A 27,629-nucleotide genomic window follows, 5' to 3' on the forward strand; every position below is an offset into this window, starting at 1 on the left:
GAAAGAAAGAAAATCAAAGCAGCTCAACAGTAGCTGTGTGGCAAAGAGAGAAAAACAATGAGAAGAAAAGGAAGTGGGGGTTCCTAATATTATCATAGAATCATAGAATCATAGAGTTGGAAGAGACCACAAGGGCCATCGAGTCCAACCCCCTGCCAAGCAGGAAACACCATCAGAGCACTCCTGACATATGGTTGTCAAGCCTCTGCTTAAAGACCTCCAAAGAAGGAGACTCCACCACACTCCTTGGCAGCAAATTCCACTGTCGAACAGCTCTTACTGTCAGGAAGTTCTTCCTAATGTTTAGGTGGAATCTTCTTTCTTGTAGTTTGGATCCATTGCTCCGTGTCCGCTTCTCTGGAGCAGCAGAAAACAACCTTTCTCCCTCCTCTATGTGACATCCTTTTATATATTTGAACATGGCTATCATATCAGCCCTTAACCTCCTCTTCTCCAGGCTAAACATGCCCAGCTCCCTTAGCCGTTCCTCATAAGGCATCGTTTCCAGGCCTTTGACCATTTTGGTTGCCCTCCTCTGGACACGTTCCAGTTTGTCAGTGTCCTTCTTGAACTGTGGTGCCCAGAACTGGACACAGTACTCCAGGTGAGGTCTGACCAGAGCAGAATACAGTGGCACTATTACTTCCCTTGATCTAGATGCTATACTCCTATTGATGCAGCCCAGAATTGCATTGGCTTTTTTTTTTATTAGAGGGTCACGTCTGTTTTTCTTTGTGATGATGAAATGACCTTGGAGATGAAGCCATTATCTAACGGCCCAAGTTGCAGAAGGAAGCATAGGAGGGGGGAAAAATTAATTACAAATGATAGATTAGGCTTATGGTCTGCTAAGCAGCTCACGGAATTCAGCGAAGAGAAGTTTTGAAATGAGATTAAGCAGCAGAACTGGTGTTTAAAAGGATGTGTGAAACGGAATGCAGACTAGGGCATTAAAAAAAAAAGATTCAGGGACAAATTGGAATTACATGTCTAAAGGCATCTATGCACGTATTTATTGGGGGGGGGGCGGAGGATACCATGCTACAAAGTACGTTTCAGATGATTAATAACATTGAAGTTTCAGTTAAGTAACTGGGTTATTTTGGTGTGATGACCTGAATCGTTTGGAAGGCTACCATATGGAGTTTTCTAAGTCATCACAATGTGTAGATGCAAGGGCCTAAGATGAGTCAGAGAACTGCAGTGGGTGACAAATGAGACTGTAATGCTAATGAGTCCAGTAGTAGATGTTGGTCTGCCATAGTCAAAATAAAAAATTTTTCCTTCCAGTAACACCTTAAAGACCAACTAAGTTAGTTCTTGGTATGAGCTTTCGTGTGCATGCACACTTCTTCAGATACACACAGTGTATCTGAAGAAGTGTGCATGCACACGAAAGCTCATACCAAGAACTAACTTAGTTGGTCTTTAAGGTGCTACTGGAAGGAATTTTTTTTTTTTTATGCTAATGAGTGGAAGCCAGAATTTCGTATGGTGTCACGGGAGGGGTAGTACCTCTGGTGGGGGACACATGGTGCTCCTTCTGGGGTAATTTGTCCACCTTTGGTCTCCAACCTGCACTCACCTCTCACCTGTGGCTGCTAGAAGCTGTCAGCATGTGAGAGCAGCCACACCCCAGGAAACAGCTTCGACTGGCCAGCTAAACCAGGTGAGGGTAGCTGATGGGTCTCAAAGCCTCAGTGAATTAGGGATTTCCCCTGCATGCGAAGACAGGCTCCGGTGGATTGAGCGGACGAGACCAAGAGTAGGTCCAATGGTCAAAACGGTAGAGCAGCGGTTCTCAATCTGTGGGTCCCCAGATGATGTTGGACTACAACTCCCATCATCCCTGAGCTCTGGCCTTGCTAGCTGTGGGGACCCACAGGTTGAGAAAGGCTGCAGAGGGAAGTGAGGGACAGGTGGGGCTCGTCCACCTGGGAAGGTAACCCATCTAGAAGGAAGGAAGCAAAACTCAATCCTAAACCTTACAGGATATCTTCGGGAGAAGAAAAGGAGTAAACCCTACACAAATCTGGAGCGGAGTCCCTAAGATGGTGGGATGGTGCCTTGTACGCCTCCTTCCGGCAATTCCTGCAGCCAAGCTAGGGCCAAGCGTATTGCTCTGCTTTCCTTTGGACCACATCAGCGAGGCCGAGAGGGCAGTCATCTGGGCAGCCCAGAACCTCTATGCACGCTGCACAGGCTTTTGCCCCAGGGAGATCACTTAGTTAATGCAGACTTTTCCCCAGAGGCACACTCCATTGTTTCTCAAGGCAGACGGATGCTAAGAGCTGGACTTCCAGTATTTAAGGTACTAAAGCTAGTGGTCTTTGACAGTCTTATCGCCCATGAATTTGTTTAAACGCTGAAAAAGGTTGCTGTCCAATTGACAGTGCAGAAGCTATGTGTGTACAGTTGAACAGGTGAATGTTCTGTTTGGACCTTGAAATGAAGGCACAGGGATAAAAAGCTGACCCCCTGACCCCCCCAAAAAAATATTTTTTCCAAATGTTCACTGAACACGAGAGGGCTTTACTTACCTGCAGGTGCAAAAAGCCCCTTTCACTCAATCAGCAAAGGTGTGGAATGGGTGTGGCAGAATCAAATGGCTACGTGATGTTTCTGATGCTATTTGGAATAAGCTGAAAGCATAAACTGAAAATTGTAAACTGAAAAGCACACATACTATAAGCAAGCATTTAGAGGTGGATATACAAAGTAAATAATGCTGAGCCTGTTTGGCCAGGTATCCTGTTAATTAGAAAAAAAGGGAGGCTGGGTTGCTTTCAAACCACCTAAAGTAATTGGCTACCAGGATTACTGCATTCGTATTGATTTCCTTCCTTCCTTTATTTTTACAAGGACTCTGGCAGCCTATATGAATTTCTCCCAGTCACTCCTCAAAACAATCCAATTAGAGGCAAGTTTGTGGAGATAAGTGGAGGTTTTGAGCGAGGTCTCAAAATGATGTGTCTCCCAGGGTTTCTGGCTTGCCTTTGGGCTGACCTTTCCTCCATGCTGTCTCAAAACCAAGAGAACCACTTAAAAAGCTAATGGACTCTTAGGATGCATAAACTGAAGCAAAGTGTCCAGGTCACAAGAAAAACAACAGCTCCGTGCAGCACCGACCAGAGGCCACAGCGACAGTAGTGTGTCCAGCTCTGAAGGCCACATTTTAAGAATGACATTGACAAAGTCAGCTACAGTGGTGCCTCGCAAGACAAAAAGAATCCGTTCTGTGATTCTCTTCGTCTAGCGGTTTTTCCGTCTTGCGAAGCAAGCCCATTGACGGATTAGCGGATTAGCGCTATTAGCGGCTTATCGGATCAGCTGATAAGCGGCTTAGCGGCTTAGAAAAAGGGGGGGAGGAAAAAACCCCGCAGGAACTCGCAAGACATTTTCGTCTTGCGAAGCAAGCCCATAGGAGATTCGTTTTGCGAAGCACCTCCAAAACGGAAAACTCTTTCGTCTAGTGAGTTTTCCGTCTTGCGAGGCATTCGTCTTGCGGGGCACCACTGTACAGTGTGTCCAGAGAGGGTGTTTTAAGGGAAGAGGTTCAAAGTAAGGGTGAGTGTAAGAATTGGCAAATCTGTCCATCCGTGTTTCTCTCAGTTTTCCACTTTTCCAGTTTTATGTTCATCTCTCTGCACTTCCACAGCAGTTTGCAATTAATATATATATATATATCATGAAAATTCATCAGTGTTTCAGTATACAGTGGTGCCCCGCAAGACGAATGCCTTGCAAGACGGAAAACTCGCTAGGCGAAAGGGTTTTCCATTTTTGAGCTGCTTCGCAGACGATTTTCCCTATGGGCTTGCTTTGCAAGACGAAAACGTCTTGCAAGTGTTCCAATTTTTCCCCGCTTTCCCCCCCTTTTTCTAAGCCGCTAAGCCGCTAATAGCCTTTTAGCCGCTAATCCGCTAAGCCTTTAATAGCCGCTAAGCCTTTAATAGCCGCCAAACCGCTAATAGCGCTAATCCGCTAATAGGGTTGCTTCGCAAGACGAAAAAACCGCTAGACGAAGAGACTCGCGGAATGGATTAATTTCGTCTTGCGAGGCACCACTGTAATTTTTTGCTAATATACACATTCACATGCATTTCTGCCTAACATACACATTTTTTGCAAAGGAATTTCTCCCAAAACAATGAATTTTACATGTTATTTACTCAAATATATACAGTTTTTAATGGACACTTCAGCCCAGAATACCCAGTTTCATACCTGTTACTTGGATGGAAACTTTACTGCAATATTCAAAGACATGTCAATTTAGAAATATGGCTGTCTTTTGGTTTGTGTTGTTCCATAAAGTGCAAATTAATTAGGGTCACCTTTAAATGAAATCTGAATTCTGTTTCTCCCCCTAACCCTTGCTCAGAGATAAACAGAAGACAGCCATCTCCATGTTTTAGTAGCTTAACCAAGAGATGGAGCACATTCAAATTCATTTCCAGTTCACTAGCTGGTCTTATTTCTATTGTGTCAGCTCAACCAGCAAACTTATTGATCAGCTCACCAGGGTATGAAATGCACTTCTCCATCCCTCTCTCTACACACACACAATATCGCACAATATGTTTCGCCTCTTTGCTGTCTCTGTGGTGCAACTTTTATATCCTAGGCCAAACCTACCACGAGATAGTAAGCAAACTTGGTCGGCGACCCAAAATACTTGTCAATTTATTCACATACTAGCAAAATAGGGGGGTGAAAATTATGATGTACATCTATCAGTAAGAAACTCCCCTAAACGGGGGATGGGGGATTGGTGGACTTCCTCATAAGGCCTTGCTGGTCTCTGTGAATTAGGTGCAGGCACAGAGAAGGTACCATCTCATGTCCCCCTCAACAGAACTTCCAGGTTTGGGTCTGGTCACTACCTGAGTGGGTGACCACCTAGGACAGGCATGGTCAAACTTGGCCCTCCAGCTGTTTTGGGATTACAATTCCCATCATCCCTAACCACTGGTCCTGTTAGCTAGGGATGATGGGAGTTGTAGTCCCAAAACAGCTGGAGGGCCAAATATGGCCATACCTGACCTCGGAAAACAAGTCTGCTGCCTTGGACAGAAGAAGGAAAAGATACAAATATAAGAAACAATTAAAACAGCACAGAATCCTGTGGCACCTTAAAGACTACCAGGTTGATTGTAGCATGACCTTTTTCTTAAACTAGGGCTGGTATGGGGAACCAACTCTTGTCAGATGGTTACGGATGATGTATTTATGGGACCACAAGAATAATCTAGTCCAGGATTTCCAAAACTTGGGTATCCAGCTGTTTTTAGGACTATAGTTCCCATCATCCCTGACCACTGGTCCTGCTAGCTAGGGATGATGGGAATTGTAGTCCAACAAGAGCTGGAAACCCAAGTTTGGGGAACCCTGATCTAGTCCACTGAGCAACATCTTGAGGGCTATTCAAGTTCCCCATCCCTGCTGTAAAGTGCAAGTGGTCTCCGCATGCTGCCCAGCGTTTCAGAGCTGAAACTAGGGACATCACACGCCTAGTCTCGTACCGAAGATCACTCGCTGCCACACAATTAAACATCGCTGAAGGCTCTTCGGGGCTTGCTGCTTTCATTTACTCTCCAATAATCTGTACTGCACTGATTCAAAAGCCAAACAGAAGAAGAAGAGTTTGGATTTGATATCCGTCTTTATCACTACCCTAAGGAGTCTCAAAGCGGCTAACATTCTCCTTTCCCTTCCTCCCCCACAACAAACACTCTGTGAGGTAAGTCAGAGAGATTTCAGAGAAGTGTGACTAGCCCAAGGTCACCCAGCAGCTGCATGTGGAGGAGCGGAGACGTGAACCCAGTTCACCAGATTACGAGTTCACTGCTCTGAACCACTACACCACACTGGCTCACCAGCTGTTACGTAGCAGAAAAACACAACTGTCACACATTACCAACAATTCAAATGAAACTTCCATCACCAGATATACACCACACAGTGCCTTAGTGTTCATGCGCATACATTTACACACATGTGCACTCACCCCCCCATCCCGTCTCTAATAGGGTGTGTATGATGGCAATCATGGCATTAACTGGAGCTATTCATTGTCCCTGTCCCTTTTCTCCTTGGGCTTCCTGGTTGATCTGTATCAGGTGACGTGTCTCTTATGAGAAAGGGGGAGACAGATTGTTTAGGGGCGAAGCTGCAGTAGAAACTGGCAGCCAACATTACTTTCAAAACGATTAAATGAGCTGCCCTTCAGCGACATCAGATAAAGCGTGATGCTTTGTCACACATCAGCCTGAATGCCAGCAGGGACAAACGCGAGGTCTCCAGTTTGCAGGATATATTTTAAGTGCAATTGTTCCTTGAAGACACACAGCGATGCAGGAAAAATTACTTCCATCCCTTTAAAAAATGGACTGAAGTGTGTGCTTTGTGGCTAAGGGTTGCTAAACAGGAAAACGATGCCCAGGGAACAAATAAGTTCTTTCAAGAGATATCAGCACCTTCCCCTGTAGCTCACGCTGGAGAGACACCTGCCAGGTCAATCCCCAACTGTGGCAAGTGTGACTGTACCGATGTTGTGATAGATGTGGCTCCCTGGACTTCACACCCGACTCCTGCCACCTCCACACTCCAGCCCCAGGTGTGTAAGGTCTGACTGAGAGGGAAGGCACTCTGCATATGCTCAGAACCACTCTCAACTTGACTAAAGCCACCCTGAGTTCCAGGTTAGAGTGCCGGCATTCAAAACTGACCGTCCACAACCAATACAGAGACGCGTAGGTTTGGTCCATGTGCAAAGGTCAGGGACCATGCCTTGACCTTGTTCCTGAGCCAATGCGGTGTAGCGTTTGAGACTAAGACCAGAGAGACCAAGGTTTGAATTCCCACCCAGCTGTCAAGCTCAATGAGTGACCTTGGACCAGTCAATGCCTCTTAGCCTAACCCACGTCACAGGGTTGTTGTGATAAAATGGAGAGGAGGAGAGCTAGGCATGCCACATATGGATCCCTGGAGAAAAGGGTGGGGTATCAATGTAATTAATCATCGTCAACATCTGGAGAAGGTGGTCCACCAGGGATCCTTTTGCTGAAGGTTCCCTGGAGGGAGGGGGTCAGAGGGTAGAAAGGGAGGAGGGAGGGGGTCAGAGGAGGTGCATGAGCTGGAGACAAAGTCCTGATGGCGAAACTATGACACTCGGATAGGATCATCTTTCTTCAAGAGGGTGAGATTGAGGACTCCAAGTCAAATCCTCGAAAGAATGAGAGTCCACCACTGACGTATGGGAGACCGTTCCACTGTCGAACAGCTCTTACCATCAGAAAGCTCTTCCTGATGCTTAGTCGGAAATTCCTTTCTTGCCATTTATAGCCATTTGTCTGGATCCTACCCTCCGGAGCAGAAGAAAACATCACCATGTGACAGCCCTTTAGATATTTGAAGGTGCTATCACATCTCCTCTCAGTCTCTTCTTTCCCAGGTTAAATATACCAAACTCCCTCAACCGTTCCTCATAAGGAACGCTTGGTTTCCAGACCCTTAATCATCTGGGTCGCCCTCCTCTGCACACCTTCCAGCTTGTCAATATCCTTCTTAAACTGTGATGCTCAGAACCGGGCACAGCATTCCAGATGTTGTCTGACAAAGGAAGAAAAGAGTGATACTATGACTTCCCTTGACCTGGACACTAGACTTCTGTTGACGCAGCCTTGAACAGCATTAGCCTTTTTTGCTACTGCGTCACACCGTTGACTCACGTTAAACCTGAGGTCCATTAAGACCCCCAGATCCTTCTCGCATGTACTACTGGCAGTCCAGGTGTCCGCCATCTTCTATTTGTGCAGCTGGTTCTTCCTGCCTAAGTACAGAACCTGACATTTGTCCCTACTGAAATCCATTTTGTTAGTTTAGGGCCAGTTCTCCAATCTGTCACAGTCTTACAGCAGCCTGAGACCTGTGTAAGGTGTCACATCATAGACTTGACTGAGAACTGAGTCATAATATTTAGCATGGTGGCTTTCAAACTGTGATCTGTGGGAGCCCCTAACATAATGGCAACTCCATAGAATCATAGAATCATAGAGTTGGAAGAGACCACAAGGGCCATCGAGTCCAACCCCCTGCCAAGCAGGAAACACCATCAGAGCACTCCTGACATATGGTTGTCAAGCCTCTGCTTAAAGACCTCCAAAGTAGGAGACTCCACCACACTCCTTGGCAGCAAATCCCACTGTCGAACGGCTCTTACTGTCAGGAAGTTCTTCCTAATGTTTAGGTGGAATCTTCTTTCTTGTAGTTTGGATCCATTGCTCCGTGTCCGCTTCTCTGGAGCAGCAGAAAACAACCTTTCTCCCTCCTCTATGTGACATCCTTTTATATATTTGAACATGGCTATCATATCACCCCTTAACCTCCTCTTCTCCAGGCTAAACATGCCCAGCTCCCTTAGCCGTTCCTCATAAGGCATCGTTTCCAGGCCTTTGACCATTTTGGTTGCCCTCCTCTGGACATGTTCCAGTTCATGAGAAGAACGGAGTTCTTCTCAAGAACTCTGTCCATGAGAAGAACAGTAGAGACTGGTATGTTTCCTCTGAGAGCCGGCATGCCCACTAGTGCCATTTCCTCCTACAGGGGCACACCTACAGTACTGAGTGGACCCTTTGGTGCATTTGTGGGGCAACAGAGCATGAGGCCTTAGCAAGACAATGTGGGCACTGCTGCTGACCCAACGCTCCCCGAATTCTCTGCAATGCACAGGATGAATGTGTGAGAAGCCCAGGAGTTCCTCAGCAGCCAGGTTGACCCAGAAATGGTTTCCTTTGAAGGCAAAAGCTTTGCAAAACCGCCTCAAATAAAGAGGGGGTTTCCTCTCCGCTATAGTTATTCAAGCGCTATAAAAAGTAAACCAGATGGGGCCAGAATGCAGGAGCGCTGGCAGCAGATGGTTCCGAAATATTAAGCTAAGGATCCCTTCTGTTCTGAGCTCAGTTACAGCTTTGCCGCCGATTACAAAGCCAGCCCACTTAGAAAACACGCAGGTGGCGGAATCCAGCCTCACGTGTTTGCTCAAACATCCTAGCAAAACGTCTCATTCTGCACCCACAAATTTTTATTTGTCAGGAGAGATGCTGGAATTGTTCAGGCACGATCGTAGCAAACAAAGCCACTCCTGCGAAAAATGAAATCTCAGGCAACCTCTGCAAAACAGGCCGCACCGTGAAGCTTCAAAATTCCGCTTCTCCATGGTAACAGCAGCAACCCCTAGGTAGGCGAGCTATCTATAAACAGACTTATATACGAGCTTTGCAGCCCTCCTTTTCCAATATCTCTGTTCCGAGGTTATAGGTTCTTAAATGTTTTTAATCTTTTTTTTTTAATGTTTTGCTCCACTGTTTGCCCTCCTAGGATCCTTTGGGAGAAAGTGCGGACCAGAAATTTAATAAATAATAACAGCGAGTGGAAAGAAAGGAAATAAGATCTTTGGGGTGGGTTGGCTCTTGAGGGTTTCCCCTGGGGGAAAAGATGCATGAGCTCATTGTACACCGTTATGAGCAAATAAAAGATAAAAGAAATGGGTAAGAATCACATCTGGATGCTGCAAAGCAAACCAGCTCTTCCCCTTCACCTTCCAGACTCAGAACTGAAATCCAAATCATAAAGCTCAGTAAAGCAGTAAGTCTGAATTTAGGCAAATTCTCTACATGCCTCCACCCCATTTTAAGCACCTTCCCAAGTTTCAGAAACACAAGGCAGTTGCTTTTTATCGAGTCGCATCGTACTTCATACAACTAGATCAGTATTGTCTCTACACTGACTGGCAGCAGATACCCAGGGTTTAAGGAAGGGTTGCCTGGTGTTCTTAAGGTTTTGTTCACGTCAGGGTTGCCATATGTCCTCTTTTTCCAGGACACGCCCTCCTTTTCAAGGGTATGTAAAATGAGAGTCGTCATAGTGATTCATAGTTAAAAGTAGAAGACGGCAAATGTGTCCTCTTTTATGCCTTTCCAAACATGGCCACCCTAGATCTCTGTTTGCAGTTGCAAGGTACACCTAAAAATTAAGGCGCTGATGTGATCAACAGATGTTTGCATGCAGGTACACTATTCAGGGATCTGCGACAGACCACACCTGACTGTGCCTTTGTTTAAAATGGCCTTGGAGAAGTGTAGTATTTCAAACTGGTGCCAATGTTTCCTTCAACCCTACGTTTTTTATCTTGTGAAAAGAAATGGAGCTGTTCCTCTTCTGCCAGATTCTGCCAGAATAACATGGCAATAAACAAAATGTCCCTTCTTTCTGATTGTTGTTTTTTCCTTTTTAAACTGCTGTGCTGCCGCCTCTGGTTTTGAATCTTTTCCTTTCCCAAGCAATAGAACTCAATAGAACTCGTAGGTCCTTTTACATTTTCCATTTGTGGCAGCTTTTTTTTTGCTTGTTTGCAGAGGGACTAACAGACCTTAGATGGCAGTCGCCATTGCTCACTTTTGCCTGACAGAGGACCTGTACTTTTAACAGCTCAATGGCAGGCAGATATTCATCAGGAACAGCATTCCCCATTGCATCTCCATCCCGGGGAAACTGCACCAGTTGAATTCCTGCTAAAAAGGCCAGAGTCTCTGTCAAAGAAACAAAGTGGGTACACTAGTGATATTATACTTTACATGGGCTACAGGCACTCTTTACGGGGGGTGGAATAACAAAGGTTTTCCCCAAAATAAGTCCAATTTGGTTATTGCAGGCACAGCCAGGGTGCAGCTTAAAGATTAATAATAATAATAATAATAATAATAATAATAATAATAATAATAATTTATTATTTATATCCCACCCATCTGGCTGGGTTTCCCCAGTCACTTTGGGCGGCTCCCAACAGAATAGTATAATAATAATAATAGTAATAATTTATTTATATCCTGCCCTCCCCAGCCGAAGCCGGGCTCAGAGCGGCTAACAACAGTAAAATGATACAACACGAGAAAACACCAGCCATTAAAAAACACGAGAAAACACCAGCCATTAAAAACTTCCCTAAAGAGGGCTGCCTTCAGATGTCTTCTAAACATCAGATAGTTGTTTATTTCCTTGACATCTGATGGGAGGGCCTTCCACAGGGCGGGTGCCACCACCAGGAAGGCCCTCTGCCTGGTTCCCTGTAACCTCGCTTCTCGCAGGGAGGGAACCTCCAGAAGGCTCTTGGAGCTGGACCTCAGTGTCTGGGCTTAATGATGGGGGTGGAGACGCACCTTCAGGTATACTGGGCCGAGGCCGCTTAGGGCTTTAAAGGTCAGCACCAACACTTTGAATTGTGCTTGGAAATATACTGATTGAATATAAGAAAAAATCCTTAAATAAGAGACACGGGGGAATGATTAATGGACTTCAATGTCTGTACACTAATGCACAAAGCATGGGAAATAAACAAGATGAGCTTGAGCTCTTGGTACAGCAAACTAAATATGACATAATAGGCATCACTGAAACCTGGTGGGATAAGTCCCACGATTGGAATGTAATAATGGGGGGATACAATCTATTTCAGAGAAACAGATCAGACAAGAAAGGAGGAGGAGTGGCGTTATATGTCAGGGATGTGTATGCCTGTGAAGAGATCCAAGATTTAGAACCTCAAAGCCAAAGTGAGAGCATTTGGGTCAAAATTAAGGGAGAGAAGAATAACAAAGATCTCATTGTGGGAGTTTACTATAGATCCCCAAGCCAAACGGAGGACATAGATGATGCCTTCCTGGAACAGATGGCCAAGCATGCAAAAGGAAGGGAGATAGTAGTAATGGGGGACTTCAATTACCCGGATATTTGTTGGATGTCAAACTCAGCCAAGAGCATAAGGTCAAACAGATTCCTCACTGGCCTTGCAGACAACTTCATTGTCCAGAAAGTGGGAGAAGCAACAAGAGGAACATCCATTTTAGATCTGGTCCTAACCAATGTTGATGACCTGGTTAGTGGGGTAGAAGTGGAAGGATCATTAGGCGCGAGTGATCATGCTCTTCTGAAGTTTACTATACAGCGGAAAGGAGCAGCCAAGCATACTAGGACTCAATTTCTTGACTTTAAGAAAGCCGACTTCATAAAACTTAGGGAAGTGCTGGGTGAGATCCCATGGACAGTAATACTAAAAGGAAAGGGAGTTCATGATGGCTGGGAGTTTGTTAAGAGGGAGATAGTAAAAGCACAACGTCAGGCAATACCAATGAGACGGAAACATGGAAGGTGCTTAAAGAAGCCAGGGTGGCTATCTAAAGAACTTTTAACTGAGTTAAGATTAAAAAAGGATGTGTACAAAAAATGGAAAAGGGGGGAAACCACCAAAGAGGAATTCAAACAAATAGCCAGCACGTGTAGACACAAAGTCAGAAAAACTAAAGCACAGAATGAACTCAGGCTTGCTAGAGAGGTTAAAAGCAACAAAAAAGGCTTTTATGGGTATGTTCGTAGCAAAAGGAAGAACAAAGAAACAGTGGGGTCACTCAGAGGAGAAGATGGTGAAATGCAAACAGGGGACACAGAAAGGGCTGAACTCCTCAATGCCTTCTTTGCCTCAGTCTTCTCCGATAAAGAAAACAATGCCCGACCTGAAGAATTTGGAGCAAATGATTCAGCAGAGGAAACACAGCCCAGAATAACTAAGGAGATAGTACAGTGGTACCCCGCAAGACGAATGCCTCGCAAGACGGAAAACCCGCAAGACGAAAGGGTTTTCTGTTTTGGAGGCGCTTCGCAAGACGAATTTCCCTATGGGCTTGCTTCGCAAGACGAAAGCCCATAGGGAAATCTCCGGGGACCTCTTTTAAATGCTGGTGGTGGGGAGCAAAGCCTTTCCCCCCCTCCGGCCTTCAGAAGAGGTCCAGGAAGGCCGGCGGGGGCCGAAAGGCTTTGCTCCCCACCACCACCATTTTAAAAGCAGTCCGGGATAGCAGGGAAGAGCTTCCCGCTATCGCGGATGGCTTTTGAAGGCAGGCGGGGGGGCAAAGACTTTCGCCCCCCGCCCGCCTTCAGAAGAGGTCCAGGACCTCTTCTGAAGGCGGGCGGGGGGCAAAAGTCTTTGTCCCCCCTGCCTGCCTTCCCAGGGGCTTTTACATCGCCCCGGACAGCGGAGAAGTCCTCCGCTGTCCCGGGCGATTTTAAAATGCCGCCCGCCAGCATTTTAAGATCGCCCCGGACAGCGGAGAAGTCCTCCGCTGTCCCGGGGTTTTTTAAAATGCTGGGGGTGGGAAGAAAAGCCCTTGTCCCCCCCCCCCAGCCTTCAGAAGAGGTCGGGGGACAGACTGTCCCCGGACCTGGTCTGAAGGCGGTTTCCATAGGAACGCATTAATTGATTTTCAATGCATTCCTATGGGAAACCGTGCATCGCAAGACGAAAAACTCGCAAGAAGAAAAAACTTGTGGAACGAATTAATTTCGTCTTGCGAGGCACCACTGTACAAGAATACTTGGCTAGTTTAGATATATTCAAGTCTCCAGGGCCAGATGAACTGCATCCAAGAGTATTAAAAGAACTGGCAGATGTGATCTCAGAACCACTGGCAGTCATCTTTGAGAATTCCTGGAGAACAGGCGAAGTCCCGGCAGACTGGAGGACGGCAAATGTTGTCCCTATTTTCAAAAAGGGGAAAAGAGAGGACCCAAATAATTACCGCCCAGTCAGTCTGACATCAATACCAGGGAAGATTCTGGAGCAGATCATTAAGCAAACAGTCTGTGAGCACCTAGAAAGGAATGCTGTGATCACCAATAGTCAGCATGGATTTCTGAAAAATAAGTCATGTCAGACTAACCTGATCTCGTTTTTTGACAGAATTACAAGCCTGGTAGATGAAGGGAACGCAGTGGATGTAGCCTACCTTGATTTCAGCAAGGCATTTGACAAGGTGCCCCATGATATTCTTGTAAAGAAGATGGTAAAATGCGGTCTTGACTATGCTACCACTCAGTGGATTTGTAACTGGCTGACTGACCGAACCCAAAGGGTTCCTCTTCATCAATGGTTCCTCTTCATCCTGGAGAAGAGTGACTAGTAGGGTGCCACAGGGTTCTGTCTTGGGCCCGGTCTTATTCAACATCTTTATGAACGACTTGGATGATGGACTCAAGGGCATCCTGATCAAATTTGCAGATGACACCAAACCGGGAGGGGTGGCTAACACCCCAGAGGACAGGATCACACTTCAAAACGACCTTGACAGATTAGAGAACTGGGCAAAAACAAACAAGATGAATTTTAACAGGGAGAAATGTAAAGTATTGCACTTGGGCAAAAAAAATGAGAGGCACAAATACAAGATGGGTGACACCTTGCTTGAGAGCAGTACATGTGAAAAGGATCTAGGAGTCTTGGTTGACCACAAACTTGACATGAGCCAACAGTGTGACGCGGCAACTGAAAAAGCCAATGCAATTCTGGGCTGCATCAATAGGAGTATAGCATCTAGATCAAGGGAAGTAATAGTGCCACTGTATTCTGCTCTGGTCAGACCTCACCTGGAGTACTGTGTCCAGTTCTGGGCACCACAATTCAAGAAGGACACTGACAAACTGGAACGTGTCCAGAGGAGGGCAACCAAAATGTTCAAAGGCCTGGAAACGATGCCTTATGAGGAACGGCTAAGGGAGCTGGGCATGTTTAGCCTGGAGAAGAGGAGGTTAAGGGGTGATATGATAGCCATGTTCAAATATATAAAAGGATGTCACATAGAGGAGGGAGAAAGGTTGTTTTCTGCTGCTCCAGAGAAGCGGACACGGAGCAATGGATCCAAACTACAAGAAAGAAGATTCCACCTAAACATTAGGAAGAACTTCCTGACAGTAAGAGCCGTTCGACAGTGGGATTTGCTGCCAAGGAGTGTGGTGGAGTCTCCTTCCTTGGAGGTCTTTAAGCAGAGGCTTGACAACCATATGTCAGGAGTTCTCTGATGGTGTTTCCTGCTTGGCAGGGGGTTGGACTCGATGGCCCTTGTGGTCTCTTCCAACTCCTATGATTCTATGATTCTATGAATGGCGGCGCGCAGGCTTTGCATCCTCTGCAATGTTGCCCTGAGGGCCAGTGTTGTTTTCTCTGGCTGTGGAAGGTAGGACTCGAACTGTTGGCCTCAAGTCACAAGAAAGGAGATTCTGACTACAAATCAGGAAGAACTTTCTCAGAGTAAGAGCTGTTCTACAGTGGAACGGTCTCCCTCGGGAGGCGGTAGACAATCCTTCCTTGGAGGTTTTCAAGCAGATGTTGGAGGCCCATCTGTCATGGCTGCTTTAGCTGAGATTCCAGCATTGCAGGGGGTTGGACTGGATGACCCTTAGGGTCCCTTCCAACTCTACAATTCTATGATTCTACGAAAGATAGAAGTCTGATAGATGGGCTGGGCCATGAAGGAAGTGTTGGCTATTTGCAGATTAGTTGCACTGCAGAGGGCTTGCTGGGGAGACCACACATTACAAGGAACACAAAATAACTTTATGTAAAGGTACAGGGGCACCCGACCATTAGGTCCAGTCGTGACAAGACTCTGGGGTTGCGGCGCTCATCTCGCTTTATTGGCTGAGGGAGCCGGCATACCGCTTCCGGGTCATGTGGCCAGCATGACTAAGCCGCTTCTGGCGAACCAGAGCGGCACACGGAAACGCCGTTTACCTTCCCGCTGGAGCGGTACCTATTTATCTACTTGCACTTTGACGTGCTTTCAAACTGCTAGGTTGGCAGGAGCAGGGACCGAGCCAAGGTTTTAATAACAAAAACTCCTTTTACATTAAATATATCAACAAGCATGACCCATTCACCAGGGTACTGCTGCTCTTTATATACTATAGGTGCTGCTCTTTATATACTATACCCAATTGCTGACACTCTTTATATACTATACCCAATTACTATACCTATAGGTGCTGCTCTTTATATACTATACCCAATTGCTGACACAGCTTAATTAACACAACTTAACAGCACCTGCTATACTGCTTCACAGTTGTAAAACTGGGTCACGTTATTTGCTCTGGCCCTTAAAGACATACACATCTTGTGGAACAATAGTGAACCTTCAAATAAAGAGACCATTCAACAGGAAGAAGTCACACACACAAAATTTGCAAAGCCGAGCTATTCTATGTGTCAGCAAAGCTCTTGTCAGCAAGCAGTATATCCACTCATCGTTCTAGGCCGACACAGATCAACCTGTCACAACCCAGACACCAGTACAGATCGGCCAATCACAATGCCCACACCGATCAACCTATCACAATCCAGATCAATCTATCACAATGCTAGCAGCAACACAGACCACATCATGCCACTGTAAACAGTCATGGCTTCCCCAAAGGAATTCTGGGGGCTGTAGTTTCTTAAGGGTACTGCAAAATGTTAGATGAGACCCTGTGTTCCCCTCGCAGAGGTACATCTCTGAAGCAAAATATCAAAGTTCTCCATATTTATTCCCCAGTACTATTTTGTGCCAGAATTTGAAACAAGGGTTCGAACTGGATTGTGAATTAAGGTTTCCACCCTAACTACCATATTCGTTGTGCATTGTACAAAAGAAGCAAGGAAGAGAATTAGAATATGGAAAGGGAGGACTGGGGAGAGTTTAAGTCCTGGAGGCTAAACCATGGTTTGGCTGTGAGATCTGAACCAGTCAAAATTATGCAGGACGTTAGTGCATTGCCTCAGAACAACCACAACCATTTGCCCAGGTAAACATCTATTTCAAGATGCCCTGTTCCAAAGAAACTCATTTTTGAGAATCCAGACTATAGGTTATTATGATAAAGGAATAGCTCTGCTTCTTAACTGACATATGTACACTTCTCTAGTACAACATTGGCTGTGAGTCCTGAAAACCTATTCCCTGCCTTGCAGACCTTTTCCCACCTGGTGGGGTTCGGACTGACTCCAGCTACAAAAGCTGAGGCTACTGAAGAGGCCAGATAGCATCTTGGTTGCCTCTTAGCGCAGACCGAGGTCATCGAGCCTGAACTTCCACAGCCACCACCTGCCATAAACCACCATTGGCAGCAACAGAAGCAGACATGTTCTATGCTTAAGATAACAAGTTTTTGTCTCTTGCCAATTATGCTGTTTTAAAATGTGCATTCTATATCTGACTTCCTTTAGCGATGTTGTCTTTTGAAATGTTTAAGATTTTTTTGTTAAAATTGCTGCATTGAATGTGCATTTAATAATAATGATGATATTGATATTGACATTTATACCTCACCCATCTGGCTGGATTTCCCAGCCACTCTGGGCAACTTACAGCATACGTTAAAACATAATCAAACATCAAACATTAAAAACTTCCTGATATAGGGCTGCCTTCAGGTGTCTTCTAAAAGTTGCATAGTTCTTTATCTCCTCGACATCTGAAGGGAGTTGTTCCACAAGGAGGGTGCCACGACCAAGAAGGCACTCTGCCTGTAGTTGCCTTCATTTGCAGTATTTTATTTTAAAATTTATAAGATGATATTTGACTTTTGTGTTCATTATGTTGCTTTGAATGTATACTTTATATTTTACTTCCATCAGGAATGTTTTTTCTGGATTGTTTGGGTTTGATGTTTTCATGCAGGTTGTAAACGACTTTGAGATTTTTTCTTTCTTAAAAAATATAAAGCAATATACAAATGATAACAATAAAGGTAAAGGGACCCCTGACCATTAGGTCCAGTTGTGACCAACTCTGGGGTTGCGGCGCTCATCTCGCTTTAGTGGCCGAGGGAGCTGGCGTACAGCTTCCGGGTCATGTGGCCAGCATGACTAAGCCGCTTCTGGCGAACCAGAGCAGCGCACGGAAACGCCGTTTACCTTCCCGCCAGAATGGTACCTATTTATCTACTTGCACTTTGACGTGCTTTCGAACTGCTAGGTTGGCAGGAGCAGGGACCGAGCAACGGGAGCTCATCCCGTCGCAGGGATTCGAACCGCCGACCTTCTGATTGACAAGTCCTAGGCTCTATGGTTTAATTTATTGATAACAATAATAAAATAAGAATAGAGTTTTAGACAGTATGAGAGTTCAGTTCTGCGCTTTTCATCATTGCCACTGGATGGCAACAAACGCTCAAAAGAAAGAACTAGCTCTGCTGCAAATCTCAGATCTGTTTGCATCTCACCATCACGTTTCAGGGCCTGCGGAAGCAAAACTCATAATAAGGTCACACTGCAAAGTGGCCGGGAAGAAAAAAGGAGACGATGAGCAGCAGTCAGAAAAACAGAGGCAGCTTTCAAAGCTCTGTGCGATGCAACCTTCCCAAATGAGGACATCAGTGGTGTCATAGCTCACATTCTGTTTTGCACTTGCACATTTTAATCTGGTTTTTAGATGGCTTGGTTAGGCCTCAAGAACAGGAGTGCCAACTGATAGGTGCTTTAATGCATCTATTTGCCGAATAACAGAACACTCAATAGTAAACAGGCTGATTAAATATCTAAGAGTTGGCAACCCTGTTCTCAAGACTGGAGCAAGCCATATTAAATCCAGATTAAATTTTGAAGATGCAAAACAAGACACAAATACACACAGAGAGAGGGAAAGATATGCCTCTTGCCTCACCAGGGTTCACCCTCGCCCGTCAGATATTTTTGAAAATAATTAATCGTTAACCTGACTCAAGAATGTCCATATAATCCCGCAAACTGACACCACTGTATTCACTACCATTATGCTGATATCCTTTCTGCCTATGCTGTGGAGGCAACATAAAATGTCATTCATATTATTTGGAGAAAAGTGCAAACTGGCTTGGTTTTGAACCACTCTGCCATGGCTGCCTTGCCCCCCAAAGAATTCTGGGAACTGTAGTTTAGTGAAAGTTCTGAAGATTCTCTGTTCCATAAAATCACTCTCACTACCAGAACTATGGTTCCTAACATGTCCAAGTCCCAAACTTGGCACAAGCTCTCCCAGGTGTCTAGCCTATCCTATCTTACAAGGCTGGCATGATAAAATGAGGGAACCCCTGACTGTACAGTCTTGAGTTCAATAGAGGAACTGTAGGATTTTAAGAGATGAATAAGGCAGATAGGTAGGTAAGTATTACTCAGTGCTCCTGACTAGTAAATTGGCCAAAGCTGAAATTATCTAACAAAGCTTGAAGCAGTTTACAACAGGAGTGAATTTAGCTCTATTTTTCTCTTTTTATGGGCAAACATAATGGTTTTCATCTTGGCTATGTATCAAGAAAAGCTGACAAATGGTACTGCCGATAACAGGAAAAGCTCCCAGAGTATATTAGGAAATAATGAACAAAAGCTCCAGGGAAATCTATCGCAGCTGCTGCTTTTATTATTTTTTATTTTTTTTAAATCACTGTTTATGGACCAGCCAACTCTGAACGATTTTCTTTCTGGGTTTGGTACATTTCATAGCTTTCTATCTAAGCCAAGAAAAACAAGATATGCGCGGCAGAAATTCAACAGAAGTGCACTTTTGGCCAAGGGGGTCCATGTGGGAAGGACGTTTTTGCCACTCATCTACATGCATGCTAGGGGACTGTCCTGAGCAAGGAAAGGTTGGATCTTCCCATGCGCTGTGCACGAGATGAGCAACAGGCTATCAATGGCTACAAACTACAATGGCTATGTACGATCTCCAGTGTCGCTTGAAGGAACCAGAGGCCAGGAGAGTGCTATGGCACTTGCGTTCCGCTTGTGGGGTTCTCAACAGACACCTGGTTGGCCACTGATAGAAAAGGATGCTGGGTTGGATGGGCCTGATCCTGCAGGGCTGTCTTTCTGTTAATGCAGCAGTTTATGCAATGTGGCAGTTTGTACATTTAGCTAATACAGTGGTACCTCTGGTTAAGAACTAAATTCGTTCCAGAGGTCCGTTCTTAACCTGAAACTGTTCTTGTCTTGAGCTACCACTTTAGCTAATGGGGCCTCCCGCTGCTGCCACACAATTTCTGTTCTCATCCTGAAGCAAAGTTCTTAACCCGAGGTACTATTTCTGGGTTAGCGGAGTCTGTAACCTGAAGCGTCTGTAACCTGACGTAATATTAATATTAATAATATGTAATATTACTGTAATATTAAGAGGTGATTTTCCGAAAGGGAACACCATTTGTGGTCAGCATGGGGACGCCTGAGAACGTGTGCAAAGTGGTTTGTTTTTATGCTGCAAAAGCAAGTGGCCAAACCAACAACAAAAGGAGCTTGGATATAGGCTACATTGAAGACAACACCCATAGTTCATCTCGGTCGTAATCAACTCTGTTTAAGAACTTCTCCCAGCACATGAATGTACTTACCTTGAAGGGAAGACAAGACTCCCAATTCCTCCTGTTTCTGCTACACTGGGTAGCTCCACACTGTCACACCCATGACATACTTTTAACCCAAAAATGCCTTCAGGAACTCATTTCTTAATCTTTTATCATACAATTGCATAATGGTAGTGGTGCTCCTTTTGCAACCCACCTTGGATCAGGCCACAATCCACTAGAGAGGGCCAGTGTACTCAGTAGCGTAGCGTGGGGCAGGGAACACAGGGACAGTTGCCCCAGGTGCAAAATTGTTAGGGGCAAAACATTTTAGCACCCTGTGCTGCCTCAATACAGATGCACACTTCCATTGCTGGGCTCCATTTAAAACAGCTTCTCCACCCAAACCAGGAATTGACCTCCCCAGACAATGGAACGGCTCTTCATTCCTCATCTCTATGGCTGCAATCGCCTGGGTGATCCAGACACCATTAGGCAGTTGAATGTGTGTGCATACTCCATCCGTTTCCCTCTCACCCACCCTTTCTGCACAGCCCTGGACACTGGCAAACCATGCTATGCCACTGAGTGTACCAGACAAAGCTAGCGTCCACCAGCCCGGTTCATATTCTGGGCAACGTGCAATCATTTAGAGGATGAACAAACAGACATACAAAATTACCTTTCTGCTTATTTAGGAACGGGAACGGTGGGGAAGGCCAGGGACTCCTTGCCGCCGGGTCTTTGGATGATGGTTTGTTTGTGGCAACAGCTGCTGCCGCCTCGGCCGATTTCTTCTCTGCTACTTTGTCCTTTGTCTCTTCGGCGCCAGCAGCCGAAGCAGGTGTTGGGTCAGGGTTCGCTTTGGGCGAGGTGAAGGAGCACTTCAGGTAGGCGGCAGAGTCCGCAAGATTCTCCCTGTTCATCCTGCTCTCCTTCAAGCTGCTTACGTTGTAATTTGAAGCCCTGCTGTTCTCGTTCCTGGAGTGGCTCTCTTCTTGGATGATGTCCATAATGACGGGCTTCATCAGGGGCGAGTCGTGCTCCCGCTTCGGGCTCTCCTCAGAGGCCGACGAGGCGTCGCACGACTCGATGATGAGCTCGCTGTCCAGTTCGGCCTCGCGCTCCTCTCTCAGGATGCTGTACTGTATTGAAGGAGAAGCCGGGGAGGGAGGAGGGCCCCCGGCGTGGCTGAAGGTCATGTAATTGGAGTGGAGGACCTCCTCAGTGGCCAGCGGGTCTTCTGAGACCAGCTCTATCTCGGAGTCGCCAGACTCGGCGCTGCTCCCTTCATTGTCTCCAGGAGGTCCACCGGCAGCTGCAAATTCCGGAACCTTCTTTTTAGGACCTTGCTTGTCTGGCGCAACAGCTGGAGACCTCTGGCCTTCTGGGTGTTCGTGGGAAAAGCCCTTTGCTTCTTTAATGGCACTGATAAGCTCGTCTTCAGACAGGCTTCCCTTACCTTGGGCCTCTGCGCCAGAAGCTTCTGGGGTTTCAAAGGAGATGACCGGGTGGTGGGAGGGATGGAGTGAAGGAGAGCAAAGAAGCAGGGAGGGGAGAAAACGAGACAGAATAAAAGAGGGGAAGAGAAGGAGAAAACGTTAGCAAAAATTGTATTTTGTCTCTTCAGGAAGCAAAGAGCACCTGATAAATATTATTCAGAAATCTGTGCTGGAGAAGTTTGAGCATTTCCTCAATCTGGTGTTTTGGACTACAGCACTTATCAGGCCCAGCCAGCACAGCTGCGCTCAAATTATAAAGCAGCTTGCTTTGTGTGTAGATAAGAACGACTGTTTATTCCGACACTATTGCAAGGAGGAAGCAGGGTTTCAAAATGTATTACGTTTAGAGATGGGGACAGAAGCATTCAAAGAAGGGTGCTTGAATCTGTGAGACAACTGAGGTGGGCAGAGTAAACCACAAGCATGTTGTTTTGCCTGGATTCTTCTCAAACCCTAAACCTCCTCTTCCTCCACCCCTAAGGCTGCTGGAGCACCCCCAGGGGAACTCACTTCTTGATCCAAGGGGTCTTCAGTGATGGGGATGGCTGTTTGTTCATTCTAGCCATTTTTGGACCTTCATGGTGCTCAAATCCATGGACAACTCTGCTTGAACAGGCAGAGATGAAGACAGCAACTTTGAAAACAGCTGACAGGGCGAGCAACCATTTCCCCCACGCTTGCAAAATCTCCCGAGCTTTTGCAAGTACTCAAAGAAAGCACTTAAAAACAACAACCCAAGGATGCCGACTGTTTTTTCAGCTAATGTTCATGCATCCCTAATGACATGTGATACAGATCCCATCTATACCATATATTTAAAGGTCCCCCCCAAAGAATCCTAGGAACTGTAGTTTGTTGAGCATGTGGAGAGTTATTAGGAGCTACTGCGGGTATAGGGCAGTACATAAATTTAATAAATAATAAAAATCAGTGCTATTTTCTAGAAAAAGAGGTGCTGGAACTCAATATGAACACCTCCTTTGTTCTCTTATGATGGCAATGGCGCTCACCTGAGAGGTGCCAGAACTCAGTTCCGGTGAGTTCCAACTAATAAAAACAACCACAACCACAACACAGTTGTGTTTTTGTTTTTGTTGTTAGAATTTATATACCACCCTATACCCACAGGTCTCAGGGCGGCTCACAGGATAAAATCAGAATATAAAACCACAAAATATATAATCAAATAACATCAACAACATCAACAACCCAAGCCCAGTTCCCAGCCCCCTTACAAATTACAGTTCCCAAGAATCTTTATAGGACTTGTATGCCACAAAGCCACTTCCGATGTAGAAGGAGGTGGGGTTGCGGGCTTCACCCTCCCACCATGCGCGCAGGGGCTGCCTCTCAGCCTCCGTGCGATTGACGGAATCCCAACTGCATCATCCCCTGGCCAGCCAATCGGCTGGCCTGGGGTGTGTGGCCTGCTCCATTTAACGCAGGGGCAGCCTGGGATCTCCCTCTTTGCCGCTTAGGCATTGGTATTGTTATGTAGATGGAAAGGGGGGAGGAAGCGCCATCACTTCCCCCGTCCGATAAAGGATTCCGGGGGGCGTGGCCCTGTCTGAAGCCTGGGGAGGTGAGGGCCTAAGGCATACCCCCGTGCGGTAACCCTGGGGGAGTTCCTAGTTGATGTGCATCAGCAGAACTCCCCCTACTGGTGGTTAACCCTTCCCGGACTTCAAGCAAACAGGCTGAAGCCGGATAGTCGGTTAGGACCAATGCCTAAGCCAATACCACCCATCACCTGTAACCAATACAGTTGTGGCCATATTTAGCCCATTAACCTTAAATATCTGTGTCATGTGTCTTTATTTCCACTGGGGGGAGGCGGGAACTTGCCACGCAACTGTCAAAATGGCTATAAAGGTATGGTACGGATGCAACCAGAGTTTGATTCTTCCCTGCTTCTGAGCTGTAAGAAGTCCCGAGCAATCTTTACACAGGAGAGAGCACTGGACATTCACCCTGCCTTTGTTACAGCTTGCTGATGTACAATTCTACAGGTATTAATGTGTGCGTAGAAGCAAGCACTCAGGGAGGCTGTTGCAGTCCCAAAGGAACACCAGGCCCTTGGGATACAAAAGCATCTCTCTGCCCCAAAATCTCTGTTTTCTTTTAACTGTTTATTTTGTGCTCTATAATTTTAACAAGAAATTTAACAATGCTGCCAAACCGGGCAGGCTTCAGTCCCGAGTCCCAGAAGGTGGCTGTGATTCAAGCCATGCACTCGTTGAGTGTCTTGAGGCTGCCAACTGCCAATTAGTATCCTCCGTCAATGAGAACGCTACACCAAATCTAGGGCTGCAAGATACATCAATATATCTCTCCAAACCAGTGTGAAGTCTGGATCGTGATATCAGGTTCATAATTTTTGATCTGGCAATGTATATTGCGAATCATGATGTGTGTGTGTGTGTGTGTGTGTGTGTGCGCGCGCTATGCAAATATCACACTGTGGGGAAAACCATGAAGCCAGCCAATGCTTCTCTCAATTCCTGCAGCCCCTGTTAATCCTGCTGACTAAGCTGTCCCTTACTTCATGCAGGAAGCAGCGAATCACAAGAGCAGGCACCGGCAAAAATCACGATGCAGGGAAAACCAGGAAGGCAGCCAATGCCTCCACATAACTCCATCCTTATTTCAGACATTGTGATATATTGTGATGTTTAGCTGGTGATATACCACAAGGCTTAAAACCAGATATTGCCCAGCCCTACTGTTTGCCTCTACATAGCTCCATCCTTATTTCGGACACTGTGATATATTGTGATGTTCAGCTGGTGATATACAGTGGTGCCCCGCAAGACAAATGCCTCGCAAGACGGAAAACTCGCTAGACGAAAGAGTTTTCCGTTTTGGAGGTGCTTCGCAAAACGAATCTCCTATGGGCTTGCTTCGCAAGACGACAATGTCTTGCGAGTTCCTGTGGGTTTTTTCCCCTCCCCCCTTTTTCTAAGCCGCTAAGCCGCTTATAAGCTGATCCGATAAGCCGATAAGCTGCTAATAGCGCTAATCCGTCAATGGGCTTGCTTCGCAAGACGAAAAAAACGCTAGACGAAGAGAATCACAGAACGGATTCTTTTCGTCTTGCGAGGCACCACTGTATTGTGATGTTGAAAACCAGATATCACCCCCTTCTCGCCAAAACCTAAAAGGAAGGCTGGAAGGGCATTCTCAAGACCCTTTAGTTCTGATGCCTGAGTCCTCACAGCCCACTCAGAAGCATCTGTGACAACGATGCAAATGGCCTTAATTCCATGCAAGCTTCAGCCCCAGAAAAACTCCCACATGGGGATCAGTGCTTAATATATATACCACAGAGCCACATGGACCACAATTGCTTCACACCATAACCAATAATCCCCACAGAAAGATGTATTTATATCCATGCTACCGAGTACAAGAAGTCTTTACCTGTCCCTGAAGAAGGTGGTGTAATAGAGCCTGGGCTATCATCTTCTGGCTCGGACACCGTCACCGTGGGAACCACTTCGTGGCTTGGTTTGAGGCCTGCCTCTTCCTTTTCTGGGGTTTTCTCCCTTGCAACAGGCCCCTCTAAGGTTTCTATCTCAGTCAGCGTAATCTTGATGGGCGCTGTTACTGTCGGGTGGCGTTGCTGGTCGCCAAACGTCTCGGATGGAAAAGTTGACCCCTCAAATAAGCCTGGCTCTTTGGCCCCAGGTTTTCCCTCAAAAACTGTCCCTTTAGGTCCAGCAATATCCTCCAGGCATTTATTATTCAAGCTCGGAGGCCCCACATCTCCCAAGCCTGTGTCACACCTCTCTTGACATTTGATCTCTTCCGATCGACTGATGTCCATGTATTTATAAGCGTCCGACTTCATCTGCTCCATGGGATCAGCAAAGGTTTTGGTGACGTCGCTGGATTCTGCCGGGGTCATCTCTATCCCCGAATCGGAGCTAAACAGGCCGCGGGACTCGAACGCAGTCCCGTCCTGGGTGTGAAATCCTTCCGTGCTGTCTGAAGTCGTAACCTGGCTGCCTGCTTTGGGGAGGTTGCCGGTGAAGTAAGAGGAATCCTGAGATGCATAGAAGTCATCAGAAATCAGGGAAGTGTAAAAGGAGCCATTGCCCCTTTCTGATGTCTTGGAAGAACTGTAATCGTAGAAGTGAGAAGCCGCCATGCCTCCTAAAACAAACACAGAAATAAGGTTTAGTGTGTGAGAAAGGGGAACCTGCTATCCTCCCTGTAAAGACTAACCATATATGTGTGTATGTATTTATAATTTTTATTAAATTTTCTGTTTTACAATTTAAAATACTCATTTTACATCCATAAGATATCAACGACTTCCCTTCTTCTCTTTCCATGGTTCATTTTACATGTCATAAATACCTGCATATTTTACAAAAACTATACTAATCGGTATTCCATTATTGCATCCATCAAAACCTATTTGCACTGTTGAATTTATCTTAATGTTGCCAGCGTTTTCAGCTGTACACAATTATTTCCCATATATTCAATAAACGTTTTCCAATCTTCTCTAAACGTATGTTCGTCTTGTTCGCTTATTCCATATGTTAAGCCTGCAAGTTGTGCATATTCTGTCAACTTAAGTTACCCTTCTTCTTTGGTTTGGACTTCTCTTGTTTTCCATTTTTGGGCTAACAAAACACAGGCCGCAGTTGTAGCATACATAAGTAACCTTTTCTGACACCTGGGAATTTCAGTCTGAATTATCCCAGACCGAAAGGACTCTGGGTTTTTTGGGAAAGTACTTTTAAACATTTTATAACACTTTATAGGATAAATTTTATAGGATTTATAGGATAAATGATAGAGGGTAAGGATTTGCTGAACTGAATATCTGAACTGGAATACAAAAAGGGAGGTGTGAGGAGGTCAAGAAACTAGTGAATGAAGTATAAGATATGAAAATACTAATCTTTTTTCTGTTTTCTGTTTTTGGTGTTTTCTTCTTCTTCTTTTTCTATTCTGTTAACTGTTCTTTATTGTGTACCTCTATGTGTTTTGTTTTGTATTTTCTCATTTTTGTAGCTTTTTTTTGGTTTTTGTATTCTATGTTTAAATTTTGAAGCTTTTGATTGTTTATGAAACTTTAATAAATATTATTTTTTTTAAAAAAATAAACATTTTAAAACATTTTTTTTTTACAATACAAAAAAAATATGTGAAGACTAACCCTTCACCATCATGTCAATGGATGGGTTTGAACATCATGGTCAGCAAGAGTTGCTGTCTTACCATGGTTTATTGAACAGCGTGTTGGTCCACGGTGCAGGACGGCTTCCCCATCACGCCTCCCCTTGTGCAAGTGGGAGAAACCTCACTTCAGCTTGATTTCCTGTGATGTCCTAAGCCAGGATTCTCACCTGCCGTTCCTTAAAATGCCAGGATTCAAAAGCTAACAATAAACCGTGGTTGAAGGCTAGCTAGCGATTCTGGCTTGTCAGGGAGCAGCAAACCAGGATCCCAGGTTCCGACGTAACAGGCAACCGAGCTCAATTGCGGCTTCTTGGTTTGTTTCTTCCATTTGCACCAGGGAAGGAGCAAAGCAGGAAGAATCAGGAGGCGTGCACCACCAGCATGCTGATAATTCCCACGAAACGTGTCCACACGTTCATCATTTCCAATAATCTCCATGCTGGTATATATACACAGGGGAAGACTATGCCAAAACCAACCAACCAGAAAAGAGCTGATGTTCTCAATAAGGTATCCACTTAGCCCATGGGGGTCTAAGGCTTAAATCTTTGTTCATTGCTCTATGGTGGCCTCCACAACCTGGTGTTTCCACATGTTGAACTACAAATACCGTATTTTCCCCTCTATAACACGCAGATTTTTTCTCCTAAAAAGGAAGGGGAAATGTCTGTGCGTGTTATTGAGCAAATGTGTGGTCCCTGGAGCCGAAAAATCAGGCAAAAATCAAATCGCGCTTCACAGAGAAGGGAAACC

General features: G+C 45.6%; 1 protein-coding gene across 3 annotated transcripts in view; it reads right to left on the reverse strand.

Moving 5' to 3' along the window:
* Positions 1–27,629, reverse strand: part of RTN1 (reticulon 1) — a 136,986-nt gene that overhangs the window by 47,994 nt on the left and 61,363 nt on the right. For all 3 annotated transcript variants that reach the window (XM_081192191.1, XM_081192190.1, XM_081192192.1), the window contains exons 2-3: positions 25,101–25,835; positions 20,861–21,664 (exon numbers count right to left, since the gene is read on the reverse strand). In XM_081192191.1, the coding sequence (XP_081048317.1) occupies positions 20,861–21,664; positions 25,101–25,835 (1,539 nt within the window). The remainder of the gene's footprint in view (positions 1–20,860; positions 21,665–25,100; positions 25,836–27,629) is intronic.

This window comes from Podarcis bocagei (assembly GCF_964188305.1).
Source record: "Podarcis bocagei genome assembly, chromosome: 1".
NCBI lineage: Eukaryota > Metazoa > Chordata > Lepidosauria > Squamata > Lacertidae > Podarcis > Podarcis bocagei.